General features: G+C 31.9%; 1 protein-coding gene across 1 annotated transcript; it reads left to right on the top strand.

Annotated features, from left to right (window-relative positions):
• The first annotated feature begins 24 nt into the window (after positions 1 to 24).
• LOC143074938 (TBC1 domain family member 10A-like) lies at positions 25 to 22,531 on the top strand. Its single transcript, XM_076250136.1, has 9 exons — positions 25 to 669; positions 5,216 to 5,315; positions 7,065 to 7,172; positions 8,382 to 8,488; positions 9,063 to 9,243; positions 10,007 to 10,081; positions 15,575 to 15,689; positions 16,560 to 16,714; positions 17,242 to 22,531. The coding sequence occupies exons 1-9, from the start codon at positions 530 to 532 to the stop codon at positions 17,359 to 17,361; spliced, it is 1,101 nt and encodes a 366-aa protein (XP_076106251.1). The 5' UTR covers positions 25 to 529; the 3' UTR covers positions 17,362 to 22,531.
• Positions 22,532 to 27,829: the final 5,298 nt, after the last annotated feature.

The raw sequence follows: 27,829 nt of genomic DNA, 5'->3' as shown, positions 1-27,829 counted from the left end.
TGCGGACTATTTCAGTTGTTCCAAGAAGTAGTGAGTTGTGTGAAAAAAAACCAATGTCGGTCTCTCTCGATTTGACCCCAATGAAATTATTTGAAAACAACTGGAAAGTCTATTGAAATAAAACCAGTCTATACACTATTCGTGCAAAGATTTTGCATGGTAAAGTTTATTTAAAGCGAAAAGAAATGAGAGAGACAGTCCGATAATTATTTCGTCATGGATCAATGAGCATGTGTCATAAAATTGTAAACTTCCGGTAGACACCACTTCCTGAAGATCATCAAGCAAATAAATTCTGGGTTATAACAGTTGACACCCTTCGTCGATCAGTTCTGAAAACAAATTATTTAAGTGCTTTTGTTCGTAGATAGAATAAAACAAGCTGTCATTGTTCGAGAGGACAGTTTCCAATCTTTTAACCAGCCCAAGACACCTCTATTGCTAACATCAACAATCTATTTAGTAATGCAAGGCAAAGCATGACTACATCTAAAATAATGTGTACATGATAGACATTTCATTCTAAAACATGGCAAATGCAATTCCAGATGATAGTCCAAGAGACATGAAGGAGATTGAGAAAGGAAGGGAAATGCAAAATGGGAGTGCTATGGCTCATGTCGATAGATATGGTTTCATGGGTGGTGACCAATATACTGACCCAGACGAGTAAGTTTATACCCCAAACAATACGAATCAATTTATGAGTCAGTTAAGGTAACAGTAGTTTAATATGAGGCAGGCATAACCTGTGAATGGGGACGAAGTCTGTTTGTATTATTTTTTTAATTCAATCACGTTGATAAAAGAAACCGAAATACCGTACGTAACGTTCCAGATTTTGATTCTGTTGTTGGGGAATTAGCTGTGACGTTCTTTAAGTTATGACGTCATATTCGATGTAAACAAAAGAAACGCTTTCATCAGGTAACGTTTTTTCATATCAAACAATTATTAAAGTTGAATTTGTATTGAGATCCAATCTTATATTTTACTAGACTGATAAATATAAATTTTTTTCAAAGTCTCATGCAAACAAGACAGATATCTGCGCAAAAGCGTAGAAAACCGGAACAGGAAGTAGATCTGAAAAAAAAAGTTAACGATTTTGAGTTCATTAGTAGAATGAAAAATTCGGGAAATTTTCCCCGATTTTTTTTTTTTTTTTTTTTTTATTGATTTTTTCTACCGTAATTGGGGACTTCGTCCCCATATCAATTTTTAAATCTTTAAGGAAATAACATGGGAACTTTTGATACACCTGGTAGCTATTCCCGCTTGAACTTTTGACATCATATACAACAATAACTTCCATTGTGGCATCAGATATTTTCTAATATGACTTCAAAATTTTACAGGAACTTGTGTGATGTCCAGTAATGGTAGACAAATAGCGATAAGGTTTAATAGTAAAATCTCATTTTGTAATCATACCATTCATGCCATTGTATGAGGATGGTACTGCTCTTTACCGTCAGGCGTCAAACGGTCATTTTCGCTACGTTTAGCGTCAAATTGGTTACAAATTTTTTCGTGATTTGTCAAAACATCCTTATTGTGATTCGTCAGATTGATAAATAATTCTCGTTAGCTTTTTTTTTGGAAAAAAATAGCGTGATTTGTGATTTTCAGCTGATTTTTTTATTGTCTCAAAGAAACTTTCAAAGTGTACATTTTATCCTCATGCACTAAAAATTACCTTTAACATCATTTGGCAAGAATTTTTACCGTTATAAATCATGAAGGTACAATATAAAAAAGAAGATGTGGTATGATTGCCAATGACACAACTATCCACAAAAGACCAAAATGACACAGACATTAACAACTATGGGTCACTGTATGGCCTTCAACAATGAGCAAAGCCCATACCGCATAGTCAGCTATAAAAGGCCCAGATAAAACAATGTAAAACAATTCAAACGAGAAAAATAACGGCCTTATTCATGTTATTTATGTAAAAAATACAAAATTGACATTATGGTAAACACATAAACAAACGACAACCACTGTATTACTGGCTCCTGACTTGGGACAGGCACATACATAAGTGATGTGGCAGGGTTAAACATGTTAGCGGGATCCCAACCCTCCCCTAACCTGGGACAGTGGTATAACAGTACAACATAAGAACGAACTATAAAAATCAGTTGAAAAAGGCTTAACTCAACAGATGGACCCCCATCACTACCCTCTTGTTTATGGGTGGTGCGAGTTACCCAACCAACCCTAGTTTAAAGCCACCTTCCCTAGATTTTTTTTTTCATTTCTAAAAAATGAATTTGTAAATGATAAAATTTTGAGGAACATGAACATGGTGAATTTGAATATAAAATTCACAGACTTCTGTCATCTGAATTTCCATCAAAAGTAACCACTATGGCTAAAATGCAACAAAATCTAAATAGAATGCAACACAATAGTCACATTATTATGATATACAATACAAAGATATACACAAGAACAAATGAAGAAGATGAGTATGGGTGCCAATGAGACAACTCTCCATCAAAGTACAAGTTTTCATATCTTTATTTGAATAAAAAGATACAACAGCATTTACAGTTTCTTACAGTGTATAATTCGGAGTTAAGTATGACGTTCATTATCACTGAACTAGTATACATATTTTTTAAGGGGTCAGCTGAAGGACGCCTTCCGGGTGCGGGAGTTTCGCTACATTGAAGACTCATTGGTGGCCTTCGGCTGTTGTCTGCTCTATGGTCAGGGTGTTGACACTTTGACACATTTCCCATTTCCTTTCTCAATTTTATCTAATATAATTTCGGAGGATGAAAATTACTGACCCATTGATATTTGACCTCAGTAAAATTCTGTGTATTCATGTATATATATATATACCATGATTAAGATATGAAAAGGTAACCAATGCAAGCAGAACGTCTGTGTATACATTGTACCTTCGTTTAGTCATAGAACCCCAAATCTAGATTTAGACCAATGTGTGTGTCCCAAGGTTGGCAAAAAAGCGGTCAATAGTATTGACCATGCCAGTGGTAAATACCGGTAATTACCGGGAAATACTGGCAAATACTGGGAAATACCGGCAAATACTGGTCGATTGAAATTTTGAGTGGTCATTACTATAAAAACCATTCTTTACCTGTTCAATTATAATTACTATTAATAATTGAATATAGAAAGTGTTCAAATCATTTTTAATGCTTTCAATTCTATTTCTATTGTAAATTCAAACAGGGATCTATATTGATTAATGTGTAGTAAAAGATAAAAACTTTTTGTCCCTGCTTCAAAATTTCTATTTCCAGCATGAAGAATGTTTTGTCACACAGTCAAATAGACAGGAAATAATTTATTGTTTAAGGGAGTCTTCATATATCACTTTTATTACTTTCAACCCATGTACTGTCAATTTTGGCGTTTTGCATTTGCGCAATCTGCATTTCATTTGCGCCGATTTTTTCTTTCATTTGCGCCGATTTTTTTTTTCATTTACGCCAATTTTTTACAGGTAAATTACAGGTTAATTACAGGTGAATAGATATAAGAAGATGTGGTATGAGTGCAAATGAGACAACTCTCCATCTAAGTCATGTTATTTTTCATTTATCATTATAGACCTCTTCCGTCTTCAAGTTGTACACTATATTCACATACTTTAAAATCAAGAAGTAAAAACCTTAGATAAAAAAAAGCACTCTGGTTTATACTAAAATGACGAATTGAAAATCTATTTACAGCATTTAAATCCATAAAAACGGAATACATTAAAATCATAAATCTGTTATTGCTGAGTATTTATAGGCAACATATCTAATATATTCCTTTCTTGTGATTTCGTCTCTTCTATATTTGTTGTAATTGTCAATAACGAAATCCATCTTTTCTTTGTCTTGCTATTAACGTACTTATGTGTATGGCCGTCGATGGTTATAAAAATTGACTCCTAGGATAGTTGCAGTGTGCAATATGTCCATCAATTACAGCAAAGTTCAGAACAATATGAATCAAAATTAACTAAAACCTTTGTTTATAAACAGATTTTACCAATATACCTGCACGGTATAGTATATGTACAAGTATCAACTTACCTGTAAATCCAATTAGGAGCAAATATAAAATCGGCGCAAATGAAAGAATCAAATTGTTTTAAATCGGCGCAAATGTCATACGCCCGTCAATTTTTATTGAGGGCTGTTGTTTTAGTAATTAAAATTTCACACCTAGCCATGCCAGGTGATAGGTAAAAAGACACATTTTAATTACCAGTAAAATCATACATTTTGAATAAAAAATATATTGAATTATAAATGTTGAAATAATATGTAAATTTTTACATATATCTTGAGTATACATAACTCATAATAACTAAATTTTAAATCAGTAGGAATAAGTGTTATAAATGAATAAAACATATCAAATTAATTAATTTTAAAAGCTGACACATGCACAAAAATTAAAGTTTATGTATATTTAACTTTTTATCAAGTTTTTACTTAAATTAATAGTAAAAACAACCATGAAAATTTCAATTGACCAGTATTTGCCAGTATTGACCACTTGGGGAGTATTGTCCGGGGCGGTAAATACCGGTAAATACCACTGGTAAATACCGGGGGTGGTATTTACCGCCCAACCTTGGACTGTGTCCTAAATATCTGAACTCTGAAATATTATTTAATCTCAGATGTACAACCCCTTAAAGCACTTTTCTTTCTAGGGTAATAATTTATTGTAAAAAACTTATATCATTCAAATGTGTGAAAACTTAACATTTAGGCAGAATAGTACCAGTATGTATGACACTATTATGTTTCGTACTGTACAGGTACCCCAACATAGCTGTGTTTTGAACAGATAAATATTGTATTTATTGTATGTGGATATTTGAACCTACTCATAATGTACATGATGTATTGAAATGTTCAAATTTTTCAAAACAGACTCATCATGCTCATACACGTACAACAGTATTGTACTTAACACATTACATGGTGTAAAAACATTTTCATGATTAGATTTGATACATGTATATTATAACATGTATAACCATGATAACACAGCATTCAGGGCCCCTAGAGGAGTTTGAAAGTATGATTTACTGGCAATGACGGGTGTCCAATCAATTTTACTTTGTAAAATAAAATATGTTTAAACTCTCTACAATCATGACAATGCTACATGTATATATATGTAAATATATACTGTGACTGGTTGTACTGTCTATTTTCAGTGAACACAGGATCTCTTTTGAGAAATTAAGGAAAAGAGAGATGAAATGGCTTGAAATGTTTGAGAATTGGGAAAAATGTATGAGTAAAAGATTTAAAAAGGTAAAACAAATAAAAGACATTAAGAGCAACACGAAGCCTTCGACAATAGACAGTTGTCTATAGCAAATGTACATGTAAAATATAAACTGGTATACATATTTCCTTAAATCATGTCTGATTGCCTGTTACAATATGGTGCAATAAAATGTTTTTAGTCCTATACTATATGGTGCAATAATATGTTTTTAGTCAGATACAATATGGTGCAATAATATGTTTTTATTGCATAGTGATATAATATTTCCCACAGAAAGTAACCAAAAGTTAGCGTGCAATAAATTCTATTATCATATACTTAGACTAAATAACATATAAATTTTACCGTATGATAATAGCCTTAAATTGACGTAAATTCCATATTTTTCGAATTGGTGCTTAGCGGGCTGATATGAAAAGTTTATCACATGCTTTGATTGTTATCACATGCCTTTCCGTAACGTTATCACATGGCATTCCGGTAATACTCGGCCAATTCCGGAAAATACACCTCAATGCTACGTTTTCAGTGAAAAACATTAGAAAGTAGTGTACAAAACAATTACTTGAATACTGGAAAGTATATAGATTAAAATAATAAAATAATAATAATAAAACCAAACAAACAAACTATTTAATAAATACATTTTTTAAGTTTTTCTGAAACATTATTTAGAAAGTCTCTTTAAAAAGTTGACTTTTCCAAACAATGATCATTCTGTATATTGTTAAATTATTTTTTTGTCGATTCGCCCATATTAAAATGTTTTTTTTTTCTCTCTCTCTCTGTTGAGGCATATGAAAATTCATGACGTCATTAACGACAAAATCTTAGTTTAAACCAATTTTTACTTTTAAATATTATATTACTATACAATAAAAGGGTTATTGCATGAATATTGGGGAATATTGTCCCTCGTAGAACATATATTGCACTCGCAAGCTCGTGCAATATAAAACTCTACTCGGGACAATATTCCCCAATATTCATGCAATAACCCTATAATATTACACTAGTGCAATAAATCCTCAAAATTCATGACGTCATCAAAGACAAAATCTTACTTTAAACCAATTTTTACTTTCAAATATTATATTGCTCTACAATAAAAGGGTTATTGTATAAATATTAGGGAATATTGTACCTCGTAGAACATATATATTGCACTAGCAAGCTTGTGCAATATAGAATTCAACTTGGTACAATATTCTCCAATATTCTAGCAATAACCCTATATTATTGCATAGCAATATGATATTTCCCACAATAAGTAGCCAAAAATTAATGTGCAATTAATTCCAATATTGCACTAGTGCAATAAATCTTCAAAATTCATGATGTCATCAACAACAAAATCTTAGTTTAAACCAATTTTTACTTTCAAATATCATATTTCTATACAATAAAAGGGTTATTGCATGAATATTGGGGAATATTGTCCCTTGTAGAACATATATTGCACTTGCAAGCTCGTGCAACATAAAATTCTACTCCGGACAATATTCCCCAATATTCATGCAATAACCCTGTATTAGTCAGATACAATATGGTGTAATAATATGATTTTAGTCAGATGTATGCAATATGGTGCAATAATATGTTTTTAGTCCGATATAATATGGTGCAATAATATGTTTTTAGTCTGATACATGTACAATATGGTGCAATAATATGTTTTTAGTCAGATATAATATGGTGCAATAATATGTTTTAGTCAGATGTAATATGATGCAATAATATGTTTTAGTTAAATGTCTTTTTTTATTTTTTAGATAAGAGAAAGATGTCGTAAAGGTATTCCTCCCTCCCTGAGGTCAAGGGCATGGCAGTATTTATGTGGTAGTAAATTCCTAATGGAACAGAATGCAGGGAGATATCAGGTAAAGGTATTCCCCACTCTCTCAGGTCAAAGGCAAGGCAGTATTTATGTGGTAGTAAATTCCTAATGGAACAGAATGCAGGGAGATATCAGGTAAAGGTATTCCCCACTCTCTCAGGTCAAAGGCAAGGCAGTATTTATGTGGTAGTAAATTCCTAATGGAACAGAATGCAGGGAGATATCAGGTAAAGGTTTTCCCCACTCTCTCAGGTCAAAGGCAAGGCAGTATTTATGTGGTAGTAAATTCCTAATGGAACAGAATGCAGGGAGATATCAGGTAAAGGTATTCCCCACTCTCTCAGGTCAAAGGCAAGGCAGAATTTTTTTTGTGGTAGTAAATTCCTAATGGAACAGAATGCAGGGAGATATCAGGTAAAGGTATTCCCCACTCTCTCAGGTCAAAGGCAAGGCAGTATTTATGTGGTAGTAAATTCCTAATGGAACAGAATGCAGGGAGATATCAGGTAAAGGTTTTCCCCACTCTCTCAGGTCAAAGGCAAGGCAGTATTTATGTGGTAGTAAATTCCTAATGGAACAGAATGCAGGGAGATGTCAGCTAAAGGTTTTCCCCACTCTCTCAGGTCAAGGGCATGGCAGTATTTATGTGGTAGTAAATTCCTAAGGAACAGAATGCAGGGAGATGTCAGGTAAAGGTATTCCTCCCTCCCTGAGGTCAAGGGCATGGCAGTATTTATGTGGTAGTAAATTCCTAATGGAACAGAATGCAGGGAGATATCAGGTAAAGGTATTCCCCACTCTCTCGGGTCAAGGGCATGGCAGTATTTATGTGGTAGTAAATTCCTAATGGAACAGAATGCAGGGAGATATCAGGTAAAGGTATTCCCCACTCTCTCAGGTCAAGGGCATGGCAGTATTTATGTGGTAGTAAATTCCTAATGGAACAGAATGCAGGGAGATGTCAGGTAAAGTTATTCCCCACTCTCTCAGGTCAAGGGCATGGCAGTATTTATGTGGTAGTAAATTCTTATTGGAACAGAATGCAAGAAGATATCAAGTGATATTTGACACATGCGATGATAAGTTTGAAACCTGACAAGAGCCGCTATTGTTAATGAGAAATTGGTTCCTGCATGGCTAGCAAACACAAGTGATATTTTGTGAAAAGTGAAAAAGCATCTTAACTTAATGCAAAGTCTACCTGAATATACTGACAGACTAAGTTCCATCTTAATGTTGTAATATGTTACAGGAGTATTTGAAAAGACCTATTAAACCTCAATGGGAAGATGATATCAAAAAAGATTTACACAGACAATTTCCAGCTCATGAAATGTTTACTGCTCGAGGAGGACATGGGTATGTATCATAACCTTTGACCCTAGTAACAGTCAAACTCTGACAATCCCATCTTATAATGCCTTTACTTCCAGAGCAGGTGATGGTTGTAATACTACTTCGGATTAAACACCTTTTTAAAGGAAAAAGTAAAATCACAAAAATACTGAACTTCGAGGAAAATTCAAAATGGCAAGTCCCTAATCAAATGGCAAAATCAAAGGATAAAACACATTGGACAAATTTATAAGAACTGTTATATCCTTGACTTGGATCAGACATTTACAAATGTAGAAATGGTTGATTGAACCTGATTTTATAGGGCTAAACCTCTCAATTGTATGACAGTCACATTAAATTCCATAATATTTACAAACAAAACAGACACAATAGGTAAAATTGTCAAAATAGGTGTACAGACCTTTTGCTTATCAGCCTATCAGACAGAAATAGTATATTTTTAATTAATTTTTTTCTTTTGCCAAGTGTATTTAAACTTTTATGTATGTTTTATTTCAGCTTATAGGATTTATAGTTATATGTATGTTTTGTTTCAGCCAAGACTATTTATAGTTTAATGTTTGGTTTATTTTAGCCAAGAAGATTTATTCTGGATCTTGAAAGCTTACACAATACACAATCCACATGATGGGTACTGCCAAGCTCAGGGACCAATAGCAGCTATCTTACTAATGCATATGCCAGCTGAGCAAGCTTTCTGGTGCCTAGTCTCTATTTGTGAGAAGTATCTGCCTGGATATTACAGCCCTGGTTTGGTAGGTATTTACATGATAAATGTCTAGATATCATTGATATAGAGTTTTGGTATTCCCTCAAATCTGGTATGGTAGGAATCTGTCAATGTTACCAGAAACTAACAGGTTTTTATAGCCATGATTTGGTAGGTTTATATATCTAGATATTGAGTATCTAATTGTGAGAAATAACTGCCTGGTTATTAGAGCCAAACAAAAATGTTTGTTTTGTTCATGCATCCTGGCAATTAAGAAATAATTGATGCAAGCTACACTTTATTGTAGTTTAACATGGGTAGGCATTATATTCGTGATTATTTTTGCCCAAGCGATAGATCCATTATTTCTATTCTGATTAGGACAATTAAGGTACTTTCTATATTTGATTTGTATAAGTGTAGAGCATTTGTGTAGGCTCTCTCATGAACCTACCTTTTTTGTTTGTAAACAAGCGAACAACCATGACAACTGGCAATGTGATTTTTCAGAGGGAGAAGTTTGAAGTTTTGAACAGCCAGCATGTTGTTGTATCTAGGTCACATATGTCAATTTCGAACAGTAGTCATGATGTGCATCATTTAAGAGGTTGGAAGTGTTTTAAGTTTAATCAAATATATTAAATGCATGCTAATTTGATCAAATTCATTATTCTGCAGTAGTCAATATATGCATATTCAAACTAATTTTATTGGATTAAGAGCATGGCTTTATTTACAAAGCAAATGAAGCATGTCATATTAGAATAGTAGATAACTTTCCATTTCAATCATGTTTATTATTTCAGGAAGCTGTACAAGTAGATGGAGATGTTCTGTTTGGTTTACTGAAAAAGACTTCTTTACCAATACACAAACATCTAGTAAGTAACCATAGAAACATAACTAGTCAAAACACAACCGTATGGTTAGTAACCATGGACACAGGAAAAAGATAATCATACATCTGTTAAGTGACTATAGCAACATGAAATAAACAGGAAAAAGTCAATGCATGTAATCTGGAAAGTAACCATAGTAACAGTTCACAAACATCTGGCTAGTAACCATAGAAACACAAAAAAGTTGTTAAGCAGACATTTATTTTCAAATATCTAAGAAAAAAGATGATATTGAAATATCTGGTAAGTAACTATAGATCACATAAGTGGTTCGAGAGAAAAGCCTGTAATTGAATATATATATGTGATCATATGCAAGAAAACCTAATCACGCTAGGCATATATGTAAAAAATAAAATTGCCAAATTAAGAAATATAATTACCTGATATTTATAGAGAATAATACATGGCAAAGTCCGTATCATATGTCGTATCATCCCGAGACACCAATATCAGCCCAAGGGCCTAATACGGATTTTGACATGTTTTATACACTTTATCATATATTTCAACAGGAGAGTATTAAATTTTATCATATACTTAGACTAAATAACATATGATTTTTACCGTATGATAATAGCATTAAATTAAAGTATTTTCCATATTTTTCGAATTGGTGCTTAGCGGGCTGATATGAAAAGTTTATCACATGCTTCGATTGTTATCACATGCCTTTCCGTAACGTTATCACATGGCATTCCGGTGATACTCGGCAAATTCCGGAAAATACACCTCAAAGCTACGTTTTTAGTGAAAAACATTACAAAGTAGTGTACAAAACAATTATTTGAATAGAAGAAAGTATATTGTGTAAAATGATTAAATTAAATTAAAAAAAAAATTATTAAATATATGCAGTTTTTAAGTTTTTCTGAAACAAAATTTAGAAAGTTACTTTAAAAAAGTTGACTTTTCCAAACAATGTTCATTATGTATATTGTTGAATTATTTTTTGTCGATTCGTCAATATTAGAATGTGTTTTTTTCCTCTGTTGAGGCATATGATAGAAAGATTTCATATTGAATGTATCAAATTTTGGGTCCGACGTCTGTGAACTTTTTACTCTTTCAACTTCTTTTCGGGAACCATGTAGAAGGATCAATATATGAATCTGCTATTTTTCTCTACTGTTGAAGCATATGATAAAAAGATCATAACATGTCATTTTTCATATCGCATGTATTATCAGCCCTCGGTCAATATCAGCCCTCGAGCCATGCGGCTCTTGGGCTGATATTGAACCTAGGGCTGATAATACATGCGATATGAAAAATGCCATGTAATAATCTGATAATATGAACTGTTTTCTGATCCATAGCACTGGGTTCCCTTTAGTTTTTACTTTTGTCTTGTTTTAAAAGCCTTAAAAGAACTGCTCAATTACTTCTCCGAAGCACCTCGGTTACCTTACAATTTGCGTGCTGTTGTATTAAAAATATTTTGTTTATTATTGTATTTTTTTGTGTGTTTTGTATTTTTTATAGTTGCATTTAGTTTAGTTTTTTAAAGTTGGATTAAGAGCATGGGTTTATTCACAAAGCGATTGAAATGGAAAGTTATCTACTATTCTTGCATCTTAAAATAGTTGCATTTAGTGTCCAAAAAATATGAAAACTTGACTTTCGTGACGTCACATACCAAACAATGACGTCATTCAATAAATTGCGTCACGCCCAAATGACCGTTTTATTGGACCTATTTTGAGGAAAAATTTTCTTAAGCTTACATAAATAAAAACTGACTTAATGTATATTAAAAAAAAGTAGGGGTGTGATAAAGGGTATGAGATAAAGGTGTGCATCAAAGTTGCGCGATATGGATTAAACAGCAGGCTATTTATCAAATATGCAAAATTACTGTATTTACTACTAAACATATGATAAAAATGATATAAAGTTACCAGGAATATAAAGGGTATAGAGTTACCAGAATTATATCTAGTTGATAGGTATTTCGTATTTCATCACATTTGTAAACATTTTAGTCAAGGGTTATACTTGTTCTTCTTGTACAAGTTATTTTTATTAACTTGAAGGAGCATAAATATTATGTAAATTTGTTATTATTTTCATATTTTCTTGTATGGTTTGAATGATCTCCCCTTAATTTTTTTGTAAGAAATTTCTTTTACAATCTCTTAAATTCTCCAGTTTTGAGATGTAAAAAATTGCTTAAATTATTTTTTTCTGGTTAACTCATAAAAATTCAACAAGAAGCTAATTGCATTTCAAGGGGGTCACTTCCTATACACAAGGTGATAGGATGTGTTGTTAGAATAGGTCACCTTTTGAAACTTAAAAATATGTGAAAAGGTTTGGAAAACTATCCAAAATATATTATAAGGTAAATAAAGTTCCAAGAATTTCTTCGCCTGGCATCTTTCTTGGTGTTCCTGTCTGTGTTTTTATACGCCCGTCAAAATTTTGACGGGACATATTATGGTATACAAATGTCTGGTGTCTGTCTGTCCGGCGTAAACATGTCGCACAGTTACTTGAGAACGACTTATCCAAATTTCATGATACTTAATATAGTTGTTTCATATGATGGTCAAATGATCTATATACTTTTTTGTGAAAATAAGATTAAAACTTTTTGAGTTACGGCACTTTGTAACTAAAACAGGGGTGTGTTATTTTCACATGTTGCACCGTATATCAAAAACGATTTTTGATTATTGCTTAAAACTTTACACAATTCTGAGTTATATTTATCTTAAGATCTGTATACTTTTTGGTGATGATTCAAAATTTCATTTTTGAGTTATTGAGTATTTTGTAAAAAAGGGGGAGGGTTTTATTACATGTCGCGCCGTATCTCAAAAACAATTTATGATTATTGCTTAAAACTTTACACATTTCTTTGTTATACTAATCTAAAGATCTGTATACTTTTTGGTTTTGATGAAAAAATTTATTTTAGTGATATTTAGTTTTTTTGAAGAAAAAAAAGAGGGGGGGGGTTCATATGTCCCTCAAAAACAGTATCTCAAAAACAATATATGGTTATTGCCTAAAACTTTCTCAGAAACTATTAATGATTATTGCATAAAACTTTCACACAAGACGACGGGCGTATCATGTGCTCATGGCGCAGCTGTTTATTTTTACCTACGCAATATATGAAAAGGTATTCATTTATTAAAACCTAAATTATATGAAAAAGTAGATTACATTTTTACTGATTAGTCACCATTATTTTTTATTCAAATCATATAAAATAAAAAATGAAACTTACAGTTCATAAAGAGCAGATCTTTACAAAGATAACATTTTTCTTTGCAATACACAAGTTGATATATATTATGTTAATGCATGTGCAAGAGTGTGTGTATGTATGTGTGTGTGATTGTTCTTTCCACTTTTTATTATAATGTTGATATTTAAATAATATATATTTACAGTAGAAGATAAAAAAATGTAGTCAATTTTTTGTTGTATATATATCAAACCTCTTAACACCATAGTCAGGTGGTGATGTAAAGGGATTGTAAAAGCCTGACTACTGAAAAACAAATAAAAAAAAAAAAAAATTATATGAAAAGGGTGGTGTAACAGAACCCCAGTGGCACCCCCTATCAGTTAAGTATTGAAGTAGCCCTTTTAAAAAATCACAAAAATACTGAACTCTGAGGAAAATTCAAAATTTAAATTCCCTTATCAAATGGCAAAATCAAATGATAAAACACATCAAACAAAATGAGCAGTGTTTTTATACGACCGCAAAAATTGAAAACGAAGTAGGGGCCAAAAGGGTTCAAAATTAAACTTTGTTTGATTTCATTAAAAATTGAACTATTTGGGTTCTTTGATATACCGAATCTAACCGTGTATTTAGATTCTTAATTTTTGGTCCCGTTTTTAAATTGGTGTACATTAAGGTCCAAAGGGTACAAAATTAAACTTAGTTTGATCTTAACAAAAATTGAATTTTTGGGGTTCTTTGAAATGCTGAATCTTAACATGTACTTTGTTTTTTTATTATGGGCCCAGTTTTCAAGTTGGTCCAAATCTGGGTCCAAAATTAAACTTTGTTTGATTTCATCAAAAATTGTATAATTGGGGTTGTTTGATATGCCAAATCTAACTGTGTGTGTAAATTCTTAATTTTTGGTCCCGTTTTCAAATTGGTCTACATTAAAGTCCAAAGGGTCCAAAATTAAACTAAGTTTGATTTTAACAAAAATTGAATTCTTGGGCTTTTTTGATATGCTGAATCTAAACATGTATTTAGATTTTTGATTATGGGCCCAGTTTTCAAGTTGGTTCAAATCAGGATCCAAAATTATTATATTAAGTATTGTGCAATAGCAAGAAATTTTCAATTGCACAGTATTCAGCAATAGCAAGAAATCTTTAATTACACAGTATTGTGCAATAGCAAGTAATTTGCAGTTGCACAGTATTGCGCAATAGCAAGAAATCTTCAATTACACAGTATTGTGCAATAGCAAATATTTTCAATTGCACAGTATTGCACAATAGCAAGAAACATCTAATTGCACAATATTGTGCAATAGCAAGAAATTTTCAATTGGAGTTATCTTTCTTTGTCCAGAATAGTAGTTCAATCAACTTAAATCATTGTTTTATACAATATACAATGTTTATTCACTTTTACTACAAACTGATAAATTAAAACAATCTTTACCATTCAGTGATAACAAGCACTTTATTTTACATTTTAATATTTTATGATGAATTTAAATGAGTATAGTTATTGTTGCAAACTCCATTAAAAATTTGAATTGAGATCAGTTTTGGAATAAGGGAAACGGGGATGTGAAAAAGAAATTGTGGGGGGGGGGTTCAATTTTTTTCATTTCAGATTTCATAAATAAAAAGAAAATTTCTTCAAACATTTTTTTGTGAGGACAAAAGAAAAAACATTTTAAGTTCATTAGACCACATTCGTTCTGTGTCAGAAACCTATGCTGTGTCAACTATTTAATCACAATCCAAATTCAGAGCTGTATCCAGTTTGAATGTTGTGTCCATACTAGCCTGAACCGTTCAGGGTTCAACCTCTGCGGTCGTATAAAGCTGTGCCCTGCAGAGCATCTGGTTTAAGCTTACAGACGAATGAGATTTTCATTGTCCATGAAATTACTTTTACATGATTAGAAAAGACAACTGCAAAGGACAGACTATGTAAAATTCTATAAGAGCAAAGAAGTCCTTTGAAATTCAAGAAAACAAGATAGTATGACTTGTTTACTTGAAGTTAAAAGATATGAATGTCTAAGGGACACTTTTAAGCCATATATAAAATTCACCTGTATAAGTATCTTACAAATGTACTGATATAAGTATATCAATGTTTACTTCTTTAAGAAAATAAAAATAACTTGAACCGTGTAGTATCACTGACTACATTAAGGATATTTTCACAGTTAGTCCTTTTTAGATGCATTTGAATTTCAAAGTCCTTTTTAGATGCATTAGTTCAAATTTCAAATGGCCATTTATTTTCAGAAAAAGCAGAAAATGGAGCCAATATTATATATGACTGAGTGGTTTATGTGTGTGTTTACTAGAACGTTGCCATGGGGATGTGTATTACGTGTATGGGACATGTTTCTGTGTGAAGGTTAGTATATATTTACCAACATAATCAAAACTCAGTTCAGTGCAAAATGTATATTTACATAAACAAAATAACATCAAAAGCTGCTTCTTTTAAAGTGACTATTTTCTCAGCAACTGACATGTAAATTTTTTTACTTTTCATCTAGGTATTTTTTGTAATATCTTTGAAGTATGGAATTTCCACACACTCTCAACATATTTATTGCAATTTACAATATCTTTTTTCTGGTAAATGACAAACACAACTTTTCCATTTGTTATTTTGGATTATTTTATGCTGGTGAAGTGTTCTACTTGTGAATCATTCGCAAATATTTTCAACTTCAACTTGATAAAAGAAACAGGTTTTCCATAAAAATACATAAAACTAAAACACACAACTAGAAATTGGTAGTGGTAGTTTTCCACAAGTGAGTATTTTTTTTAGTGATTTCTGAGGCCAAATAGGTTTTGTACTAATAGGGAATATACAGATCTTATTTTGGTAAATGAAAATTTAAATAAGAAAAAAATTTGAGAAAAAGTTAGTTTTTGGTTTGATAATAATCTTTATGTTCTAGGATTTAATGGTAATCATATACATCCTTGTGTTAAATTTTTGGAAGAATTAGTTCTACATGATCATCAAATTGATTTGTTTTCCAAGGTTATATATTCAGAATAGTTTCAAGAGAACATCGTTATTTCTAGATGTCAAGGTTATATATTCAGAATAGTTTCAAGAGAACATCGTTATTTCTAGATGTCAAGGTTATATATAGAATAGTTTCAAGAGAACATCGTTATTTCTAGATGTCAAGGTTATATATATAGAATACTTGCAAGAGAACATCGTTATTTCTAGATGTCAAGGAACATTGTTATTTTTCAGGTGTCAAGGTTGTTTTCAGAGTAGCTTTAGTACTGTTCAGAATAGCACTTGGAGAGCCAGGGTGTTTGTCACAATGTCCTACAATGTATGAAACCCTGGAGAAATTAAGACGACTACCTATACAGACATTAGAAGAAGAATATTTAGTTCAAGAGGTATGTTTATGGTAGCATTATCATTTATCAACATTTTTTATCCAGACATGTAGATTTTTCCTCAACATTTTACTTCAGATCAAACTAGATTTTTAATGAATTTCATCACCTTTATATGAAGTTACAATCATCAAACATTATGCTTTTGTTTTTCAATGAATTTAAAAGCTTTATAACATGAATATGATGTATCAAGTGAAGTTAATAGCTTTTATGATTAAATTGTGATAATGTAACTACAAGAACATCTTTTGATTAAATAATTATAACTTCAGTGCAAAAACATGTTGAATTTTGATTTGATTTATTAGATTAGTTTAGGTGCAGAGCATTGTTCATTGATACTTTAACTTTAAGACTAATTTAGATATATGTCAAATATCAGTGGAATTATAATGAGTAGTATTTGTAATATATATAATTGTCAAATATCAGTGACATTATAATGAGTAGTATTTGTAATTATAATGAGTAGTATTTGTAATTATAATGAGTAGTATTTGTAATGCACATTGATGTTCTTTCAGTCATTACGACTCAATATAACAGAAAGAGATATGGAGAAGGAGCATCAAAAACAAATACAACGGAGACAAAAGACAAAAGAATTAAATGGAGATAAACCAGGCAGACATAAACATAGATAAGACTCAATAAGAAATCATATGATCAACAAAATATAAGACAATTGATTGGTGTAAACCATATTCAAAGGTCATGTGATCAACACACAACAAAATATAAGACAATTGATTGGTGTAAACCATATTCAAATGTCATGTGATCAACACACAACAAAATATAAGACAAATGATTGGCGTAAAACATAGTCAAAGGTCATGTAATCACAATGTCACTTAACAATGGTCACAAGCCATGTGACATAAATCATGAGGTACATCTGATAGACATGTGATCTATGTCATGTGACATATTGGTTTATAGGGTAATGATATTATTGGATGAAATTGATTTGTAATTTAGGCTTTGTACTTAAATGATTATTTATTTATGCATTTGAAAATAATTTTTTGGCATCAGTCATTGCATAAGTTAGTGTTGAAATAGCCTGTAGAGCTTCTATATTACGGTACTTATATAACACACCTGTCCTGAGAGAGAAATTGTGCTATTTTCTTATAGATAGAATGTATTATGTACACACCCTATGCTCAGTGGAAAACAGACCTTTGCTGTCATGCTTTATATTAAAAAATTACACTTAAATGGAGGTAAACATGGTATTGCAATGCAATTGTCTGTTTTTATAAAGGAATTAGCTCATAAGCTGTTCAAGGTAAGTTTGTTATCTCTGTTTTAAATTTCTAAATCATAAGGCCTAAAAAAAAAATCAGTGTTTCCTTTAACATCATTTTTTTTTGACATTGTAAACGAAATCCGGAAATTTATCATGGTTTTTCCAAGTCTGGATTCCTAATTAGTTTCAAATTCCAAATGTCGGCTATTTGCAATGTTTTTGAAGCAACTGCTGTGCAAATTTCTTGGATTTTAACCTATTTTGAATACCTTTTGACATCAATAAAATGTTTTACTGGCTTTCTGTGCCAGTAGAAGCAAGTTGGATAAATTATTATGTCGATTAACAGAAGCCTGTGTCAAAAACAGGGTCGGTTGATGACATTTTTTTTTTTTTTTTTTTTGAAGATCCAATAAGAAAATTAGGATCATGCTAAAAAACAGGGTCGGTCGGGTTACCGGAAACTCAGATTTTTTTTTCTCGACCTAACATGAAAATGTAGATGTGGTATGATTGTCTGTTATACAACTTTCGATCAGTAGACATTTAGTTGGTTAGCACATGTTTATTGGGGCATGCAATGAAAGTGCCAGTATGTTTGACATTGAGACATAGGGATTATATTCTTGCAGCTTCATGGGCATACATTATTTATATTAAGATTGTTTTGGTTTTCAAGTGCTTAAAAGTGAACAGCACTTCCACTAAACGGGAAACAAATTTTTTTTGTCAGTTATTACTGCTCTGCTCTGGTACTGTCAATGATTATTTATAAAACATTTTTTAAAGTGTGTCTATGAGTTTCCCATTTTACAGTGTTACCACAATTATTACCATTTTGACCAATGTTATGTTTTTAATGATCTCCTTAATATTGTTATAAATATTGTGTTCATAGTTAAAATTATGATTCTTCAGAATGATATTTTATTCAATATTTTGTATTTTTTATGTACTCTGTTACCATAGTAACAGATCATACTAAGAAGCAGTAACTTACATCCTTGGATCTACATTATTTAGATTTTTATACCTTTGATAATGGAATAGATGTAGAAAAAATATAATGTTTCAAAAATATGTTTAACCCTTTCACATTCTTTTTTAGCCAGTCGAGTTCAGTGGATGTTTTTGGTAGAAGTCTTCATTTTTTGTTTCTTTGATACTACTTCCTTTATAATTCAAGCTTGGTTTTATTTTGAATTGGGTCGCAAATCTTAACCCCTTTAAGTCAGCCTTTAATGTAGCTATTGTAAATTCTATGTTCTTTGCCTTTTAAACATTGATGTGAAGAGAAGTAGGGCAGTCTTTATTTCATAGAAGCTTATACATAATGTGTTTATTGTTGACACAAGCTTCCAATTGATCTAAAAGAAACAGATGCAGAAGATATGAGGGGTGTACGCTATGTTCCTTAACTTAAGGAAGATTTATCTGCAACTATTGAATATTTATTGTTTTTTCGTGGAAACAAATAAAGTTATGATAGAAATCTGTTTTAACATGTCTAAGGTTAGTGCTATTATTAGTTATGTATGTAATTCCTACTCTTTCAGACAAGTACTAACTCCGAGTTATCTGCTTAAATCAAGAATAAATGTCTGAGATAATTGAGACCTACACTAGCTGTATATGTTTACTAATAAATAGGACATTGGATTTACTCATGTTACCTCAGGTAAAAGGCTAGTATGTTGGTTTTGTGTACATTTCCTAAAATTCTGTTCATTTTATTGTCCATGTATTTTTGTGTTCCATTGTTATTATGTTACTATGGTAACACAACTTGAACTGTGATATTTCATTTTAATATATATAATCAGTCATGTTTGTCTCATTTTAAATGGTGCTTTTATTAGAAAATTACTAAGTTGTAAGTGTATTGTAGCCACAAAGTTATATACTGCTGGTACTTACTAGTGAAGGGACTTGTAAGTGTATTGTAGCCACAAAGTTATATACTGCTGGTACTTATTAATGAAGGGACTTGTAAGTGTATTGTAGCCACAAAGTTATATACTGCTGGTACTTACTAGTGAAGGGACTTGTAAGTGTATTGTAGCCACAAAGTTATATACTGCTGGTACTTACTAGTGAAGGGACTTGAGACTTCTAGTATTAACAAAAAAAACAGTTATCATGGTGTGCTACTTATTTGCTTGTAACTTTTAATCTACAACATGAAAGATGTTTCAGTCAAGTGTGTCTCATATATAAATATTATAGATAAATCAGATAAAATATTTTCAAAGAAAAGATAAAAAAACAAAATTTTTATAAATGAAAGATTGAAAATGATATCAATTTCACTTCAAATTGTTGATAGATTGATTGGTAATTGATACAATTGTGTTACAATTTTCATGTGTATTCTTCAGACAATAAGATGAATTGTACAGCTTTAACTTGTTAACCACTGAAATTTAAAAAAATATTGTGAGGTTTTAAATGAATTGGAATACTACGTTTGGGTCAGTATCATAATAATAAGAACTTAAATGAATTGGAATAATACGTTTGGGTCAGTATCATAATAATAAGAACTCGTGTACTGATATATGATCCTTTTTGTATGTTTATACATTCCTCTGAAATCAAAATAATTAGTCTGCCATTTTTGTCCATTCTTTCAAAAAACAATAATAAATTCACAAAATAACTTCTGATTTTATAATAAAGGGCCTTGGATGATCAAAATCCCATTTCAGTGTTAAGTTTTGCTTTTTAATTTAATTTTGTAGGTGAATTTTTCTTTTCTGTATTATGTATAAGCATTGTGTATGCTTAAGACAAACATGGACATTCCGTCTTTGTAAGGTGTTGGACTAGCCAGACATAGAAACCAGAAACATAAGGAATATATTTAGTCAACAATTTATTTTATATCTGTATCTAATGGTTAACAAAAGCATCAATTTAAGATGACATAAAAGAACTATTTAACTTAACTATCTTTTTCTTTAGGAAAACATTGAATACATTTTATGGCTATGATACACTGATAGTTGTTCCTACATTTTGTTTCTGTATATTATAAGTTGATATTTTAGATGGATGTATGGTTTTGATGTATGGAAGTATGTTTATTGATATCAGTGTTATTTGTAAAGGTCTAGATAATGTAATTTTTATTGTTATTTTTTTGTTTAAAACATATATTGTTTGATTTAATTTGATTTTTAAAAGGCAACAATATTTAAATCATGAGATTTCATATCTTTGGACTGTGAACTTTCTTTCTGACTTGACTTTTTTCATGACTCTCCATGTAGGAAACATTGTACCCTTGGATTGCCTATACTTATTAATAGAACTAATTTTTACTTTTACTAAATTTTGCTTTTATTTTGGTCAGAATGATAAACTAAGTCACAATAATTTACTTTGCCATCCTGTTGTATGGTATATTAGTAGAATTGAGAATCCCATATTATTTTTGTTTTGTTTTGCCTTTGTATACGTTGTTGAAGGTATAACCTGAGCTGACAGGTTAATCTTTTTATTGGCCCATTTTGAATTGCATGCCTAATAGACAATTATATGATGTAAGGTGCACATGCTTTTATCAAGGTTTTTTATACTGCCAGTTGTTACTTATTTAGTTCTAAATGCTCAAACGTGTCTTAAGTTTCAATTTTTTGGGAAGTGATTTTTCTGAAGTTAAGCAATATTCAGCCAGATAAGTCATGAAAGTGTTTTGTAGAAAAAACAGTGAAATGATTGGTTGGTAACTATCTTTAAGTAGCTGTTCAGTGAAATGATTGGTTGGTAACTATCTTTAAGTAGCTGTTCAGTGAAATGATTGGTTGGTAACTATCTGTAAGTAGCTGTTCAGTGAAATGATTGGTTGGTAACTATCTGTAAGAAGCTGTTCAGTGAAATGATTGGTTGGTAACTATCTGTAAGTAGCTGTTCAGTGAAATGATTGGTTGGTAACTATCTGTAAGTAGCTGTTCAGTGAAATGATTGGTTGGTAACTATCTTTAAGTAGCTGTTCAGTGAAATGATTGGTTGGTAACTATCTTTAAGTAGCTGTTCAGTGAAATGATTGGTTGGTAACTATCTGTAAGTAGCAGTTCAGTGAAATGATTGGTTGGTAACTATCTTTAAGTAGCTGTTCAGTGAAATGATTGGTTGGTAACTATCTGTAAGCAAATGTTTAGCAAATGCTTTTTGATTGTAAACACTCAATAATTAAATGGTTGGAAACATACTAGAGGCAGACATTTGGCCGATGTCAGTATTCGTAAGATATATTAATGATAATATCATTTGGTGAGATTCATGATGAGATAAGAATGAATTGAATCTTGTTTATATTCACATCTTCTGTGAAATTCAAACAGTTTTATTGATTTTTAAATGCAAAATCTAATTCTGGCTTTAATTTTTGTACTTTTTATCTTAATAAGGAGTTTATTAGTTCAACCGTTATACAAATGAGTCTTGTATAGAAACAGAAAACATTAAACTATATGATAGTCATTTACTGTACACTTTTTTACCATTCCAATGTCAAGGGACCTACCGAAGATATGTAATAAAATTGAATTATATCAGTGTGTGTTTTTTTTTACTTTTCTTATAATTTGATTTGATAGTTTTGCCTTCAGAGTATTAGCACATTATATATAGTATATCTTATAGTAGTTTCTCATGTTTTTTGTGCTACTTTGTTTTAAGACATTCAATGACTAACAGTCTGAATTAAACTTGCTCATTTGCTGTTAACGAAGCATCACTCTGGAATCGGACACTTACAACACTCTTTCTTAGATACGCTCTTTGTTAGAACACCTGAACTCAATAAGATACCCTTTTAGCTCACCTGGCCCGAAGGACCAAGTGAGCTTTTCTCATCACTTGGCGTCCGTTGTCTGTTATCCGTCGTTGTCAGTCGTCGTCGTCATCATTAACTTTTTACATTTTGAACTTCTTCTAGAGAACCACTGAATGGAATGAAACCAAACATGGCATGGATGTTCCTTATGAGGTGCTGACCAAGTGTTGTTACTTTGTAGCCGATCCATCATCCAAGATGCCCGCCAGCGAGGGACTTAGTTTAACATAGGACCCTATTGGAAATGCATACAAATCACTTCTTTTAGAGAACCTCTGAATGTAATAAAACCAAACATAGCATGAATGTTCCTTATGAGGTGCTAACCAAGTGTTGTTACTTTGTTGCTGATCCATCATCCAAGATGGCCGCCAGTGGGGGACTTAGTTTAACATAGGACCCTATGGGAAATGCAAACAAATGACTTCTTTTAGAGAACCACTGAATGGAATGAAATTAAACATAGCATGAATGTTCCTTATGAGGTGCTGACCAAGTGTTGTTACTTTGTAGCCGATCCATCACCCAAGATGGCCGCCAACAGGGAACTTAGTTTAACATAGGACCCTATGGGAAATGCAAACAAATGACTTCTTTTAGAGAACCACTGAATAGAATGAAACCAAACATAGCATAAATGTTCCTAATGAGGTGCTGACTAAGTGTTGTTACTTTGTAGCCGATCCATCATCCAAGATTGCCGCCAACAGGAGACTTAGTTTAACATAGGACCCAATGGAAAATACATACAAATTTCTTCTTTTAGAGAACCACTGAATGGAATGAAATTAAACATAGCATGAATATTCCTTATGAGGTGCTGACTAAGTGTTGTTACTTTGTAGCCGATCCATCACCCAAGATGGCCGCCAACAGGGAACTTAGTTTCACATAGGACCCTATGGGAAATGCAAACAAATGACTTCTTTTAGAGAACCACTGAATAGAATGAAACCAAACATAGCATAAATGTTCCTAATGAGGTGCTGACTAAGTGTTGTTACTTTGTAGCCAGTCCATCATCCAAGATGGCCGCCAACAGGAGACTTAGTTTAACATAGGACCCAATGGAAAATACATACAAATTTCTTCTTTTAGAGAACCACTGAATTGAATGAAACCAAACATAGCATAAATGTTCCTCATGAGGTGCTGACTAAGTGTTGTTACTTTGTAGCCGATCCATCATCCAAGATGGCCGCCAACAGGAGACTTAGTTTAACATAGGACCCAATGGAAAATACATACAAATTTCTTCTTTTAGAGAACCACTGAATTGAATGAAACCAAACATAGCATAAATGTTCCTCATGAGGTGCTGACTAAGTGTTGTTACTTTGTAGCCGATCCATCATCCAAGATGGCAGCCAACAGGAGACTTAGTTTAACATAGGACCCAATGGAAAATACATACAAATTTCTTCATTTAGAGAACCACTGAATTGAATGAAACCAAACATGTTTGTTCCTTTCCTTTTGAGGTGCTGGCCAAGTGTTGTTACTTTGTAGCCAAATTTTATCTTTTTTTTTTATATAATTTTAGAAACCCAAGAAAAGTCAGGTGAGCGATACAGGCTCTTGAGAGCCTCTAGTTGTAAGAACACATGAACTCCGTAAGAAACACTCATTGATAGAATGTTTGAAGTCAATAAGATACACTCTTTGTTTGTACGTCTGAACTCAATAAGATACACTCTTTGTTAGTACGTCTGAGCTCAATAAAATACACTCTTTGTTAGAACACATGAACTCAGTCAGATACCCTTTTTGTTAGTACACATGAATTCAATAAGATACTATTTTTGTTAGAACACATGAACTCAGTAATATACACTCTTTGTTAGAACGTATGAACTCAGTAAGATTCACTGTTTGTTAGAACACATGAACTCGGTAAGATACCCTCTTTGTTAGAACACACGAACTCAATAGGAGACACTCTTTGTTGGAAAGTCTGAACTCAGTGTGATACACTCTTTGATAGAATGTTTGAACTCAATAAGATACACTCTTTGTTAGTACGTCTTAACTCAATAAGATACACTCTTTGTTGGAAAGTCTGAACTCAGTGAGATACACTCTTTGTTTGTACGTTTGAACTCAATAAGATACACTCTTTGTTAGTACATCTGAACTCAATAAGATACACTCTTTGTTAGTACATCTGAACTCAATAAGATACACACTTTGTTGGAAAGTCTGAACTCAGTGAGATACACTCTTTGTGTGTATGTCTGAACTCAATAAGATACACTCTTTGTTAGTACGTCTGAACTCAATAAGATACACTCTTTGTTGGAAAGTATGAACTCAGTGAGATACACTCTTTGTTTGTACGTCTGAACTCATTAAGATACACTCTTTGTTAGTATGTCTGAACTCAATAAGATACACTCTTTGTTGGAAAGTCTGAACTCAATAAGATACACTCTTCGTTGGAAAGTCTGAACTTAATAAGATGCACGCTTTGTTAGATAGTTTAACCTCAATAACATACATTCTTTGCCCGAAAATCTTATTTTATTGAAAAAAAGAAAGATAGTCCAGTCAATTTAACTGAAAATTGGCCCAACTTTAAACAAATTGCAACAGAAACAAATTTGGTTTCATTTGAAAGCTATACATGTCCTTTATCAAATATCAAAAGTCCTAAGAAATCGTAGTTGCCAAAAACCCCTTTTTTGGGGAAAAAAACCCCAATTTTAATGAAAAATCGCTGAAAACTGGATTTGTTGTATATTATGAAATTATGAATAAAATCTTTCACTGCCATGATTTCAAATAGTTTAAACTTCTTAAATCATGCCATATCAGCGAATTGAAAGGCATTAGACCAAGTCTAGCCAGTTTTAGGGTGAAAATTGACGATTTTGTCCAAAAATCGATGAAAACTGGATTTGTTGTATATAATAAAATTATAAATTAAATCTTCAACTGACATGATTTCAAATAGTTTGAACTACTTTAATCATGCAATATCAGTGAATCAGAAGGCATTAAACCAAGTCAAGCCAGTTTTTGGGTAAAAATTGGTGATTTTGTCCAAAAATCGTTGAAAACTGAATTTGTTCTATATAATGAAATTATGAACAAAATCTTCAAATAGTATGATTTCAAATATTTTAAACTTCTTAAATTATGCCATATCAGCTAATTAAAGGGTATTAGACCCAAGTCAAGACATTTTGGGGTAAAAAATGGTGATATTGTAAACAAATTATTGAAAATTGGTATTTTCTAGTTAAAATGAAATTCAGAAGTAAATTTTCACAGCATATCATTTTAATATTAACACATAGTTTCTGAAAGTCAAAAGGCTGTTCAATGGTCTTTGAATTAAATAATGTATTTCAAATAAAGATATATCATTCTATGTGAACTGTTGGTATTTCAATATTTACGTTGAAGTTAAGTCACACTGTGTAAGATTTGGTGAATTTGTACAGTTTATACATCGAAAGTCACCACAGCCTATTGAACAGTCAATTCCATGTTTCCTGCATCGCTTGCTATCACAATTCTGCTTACAATTACAGCGAATAATTTTCAATAGTTTATCTGGTGCAGGTGGTAATGTTGACCGAATTTGAAGCAGTTTATTTCCTGATGTATACCAACCCCAATCAATTGGGTGAATTTCTACATCATCTTGAATCCAGATTTTACTTTGGTAGAACGTTCTAAGAGAATGAAATTTAGCTGCATTGGATGTAGGCGGTAGAGAGTGTACTTGTACGTAAATGTTCCCAACTAGAACCTTGGAGGCAAATTTCCTATATCTGAGCAGATCCAAACTTTCTAACTCTAATCCTCCATACAGATGAAGGAATAAGTAAAAACACAAAAATACTGAACTCCGAGGAAAATTCAAAAAGGAAAATCAAAAATCAAAAGGCAAAATCAAAAGTCCAAACACATCAAACGAATGGATAACAACTGTCATATTCCTGACTTGGTACAGGCATTTTCTAATGTAGAAAATGGTGGATTGAACCTGGTTTTATAGCTAGCTAAACCTCTCACTTGTATGACAGTCGCATCAAATTCCATTACATTGTCAACGATGCATGAACAAAACAAACATACTCAAAGAGTAAAAATGTCAAAAATAGGGGTACAACAGTCAATATTGTGTTATCATCTTAATATCACTACATAAACAACAAATGTAACAAAGTAGCACAAAAAGGCATACATCAAATTTAACATTCTCATTTTGCTTTTCTTATACGGCTGAATTTATCTATGTAAAGTCTACCCATAAATGAAAGAAGGTTTTCATTACTGGTGTAAAATTGCGCGTTTGAAATTCGCACAGGTAGACATAAAAATAATTTTGTCGTATGACGGCATACATAAATGCAGACTCACGTAAAGTAGATATAACAAAAAACAGACTTACAGTAAAAATAATAAATAAAATAATGGTGTGGTTCAAATTATGACGGGACACATAAGTACAGTTTCACGTCAAATACGGCTGAATTTTTCCTCTCCCGCTTTTGCTATTTCGTTATGATTTGAGTCGTTCAAAAATGTCATAGCTTTCTCTTGCAGGTACTGTGATGACATGAATTTTTTCAAAACAACATCCTTTCCGTGTCCAAATATATGTGACACGGTGTCACAGCCAGTGAATGCATGAATTACAGGCAAAATATTGCATATAGTCTTCCCTAATTTTTCCTTTGTTTTAATATTGGAAGATGACAGATATGTCGTCGAAAAGCGTATTTGCAACTGCCGTGCATCGTTGAAACAATAATTGTGGGTCCACCTCTACAAGTTCACCATCTATTTTGACGCTTGTTTTGTTGCCAAGTGTAATTAGCTGTTGTTTCTTACGGGAGGTATGGTCCATTATGTTTTTCCCTACTAAAGACTGTATAATTCCTTTACCAACTTCCTCTGCGCTATCTGCATTTACAGAACTGTCTGCTGTAATACCATTTTCAATGTTCCGTAGGGAATCATCCCCTTTAAAAGGGTTCCGATCCTTTATGAAAGAAAGAACAGT

The sequence above is a fragment of the Mytilus galloprovincialis genome, chromosome 5, assembly GCF_965363235.1.
Source record: "Mytilus galloprovincialis chromosome 5, xbMytGall1.hap1.1, whole genome shotgun sequence".
Taxonomy (NCBI): Eukaryota; Metazoa; Mollusca; class Bivalvia; order Mytilida; family Mytilidae; genus Mytilus; species Mytilus galloprovincialis.
The sequence above is the reverse complement of the archived record's forward strand: the minus strand, read 5'-3'. Positions and strand labels throughout refer to the sequence as shown.

Bases quoted from the DNA above. Each gene is read 5' to 3' on its own strand.
- LOC143074938 (XM_076250136.1), top strand. From the start codon at position 530: ATGGCAAATGCAATTCCAGATGATAGTCCAAGAGACATGAAGGAGATT. The intron at 670-5,215 runs GTAAGTTTATAC...GTCTATTTTCAG, and splicing joins CAATATACTGACCCAGACGA to TGAACACAGGATCTCTTTTG. The intron at 5,316-7,064 runs GTAAAACAAATA...TTTATTTTTTAG, and splicing joins TGAGTAAAAGATTTAAAAAG to ATAAGAGAAAGATGTCGTAA.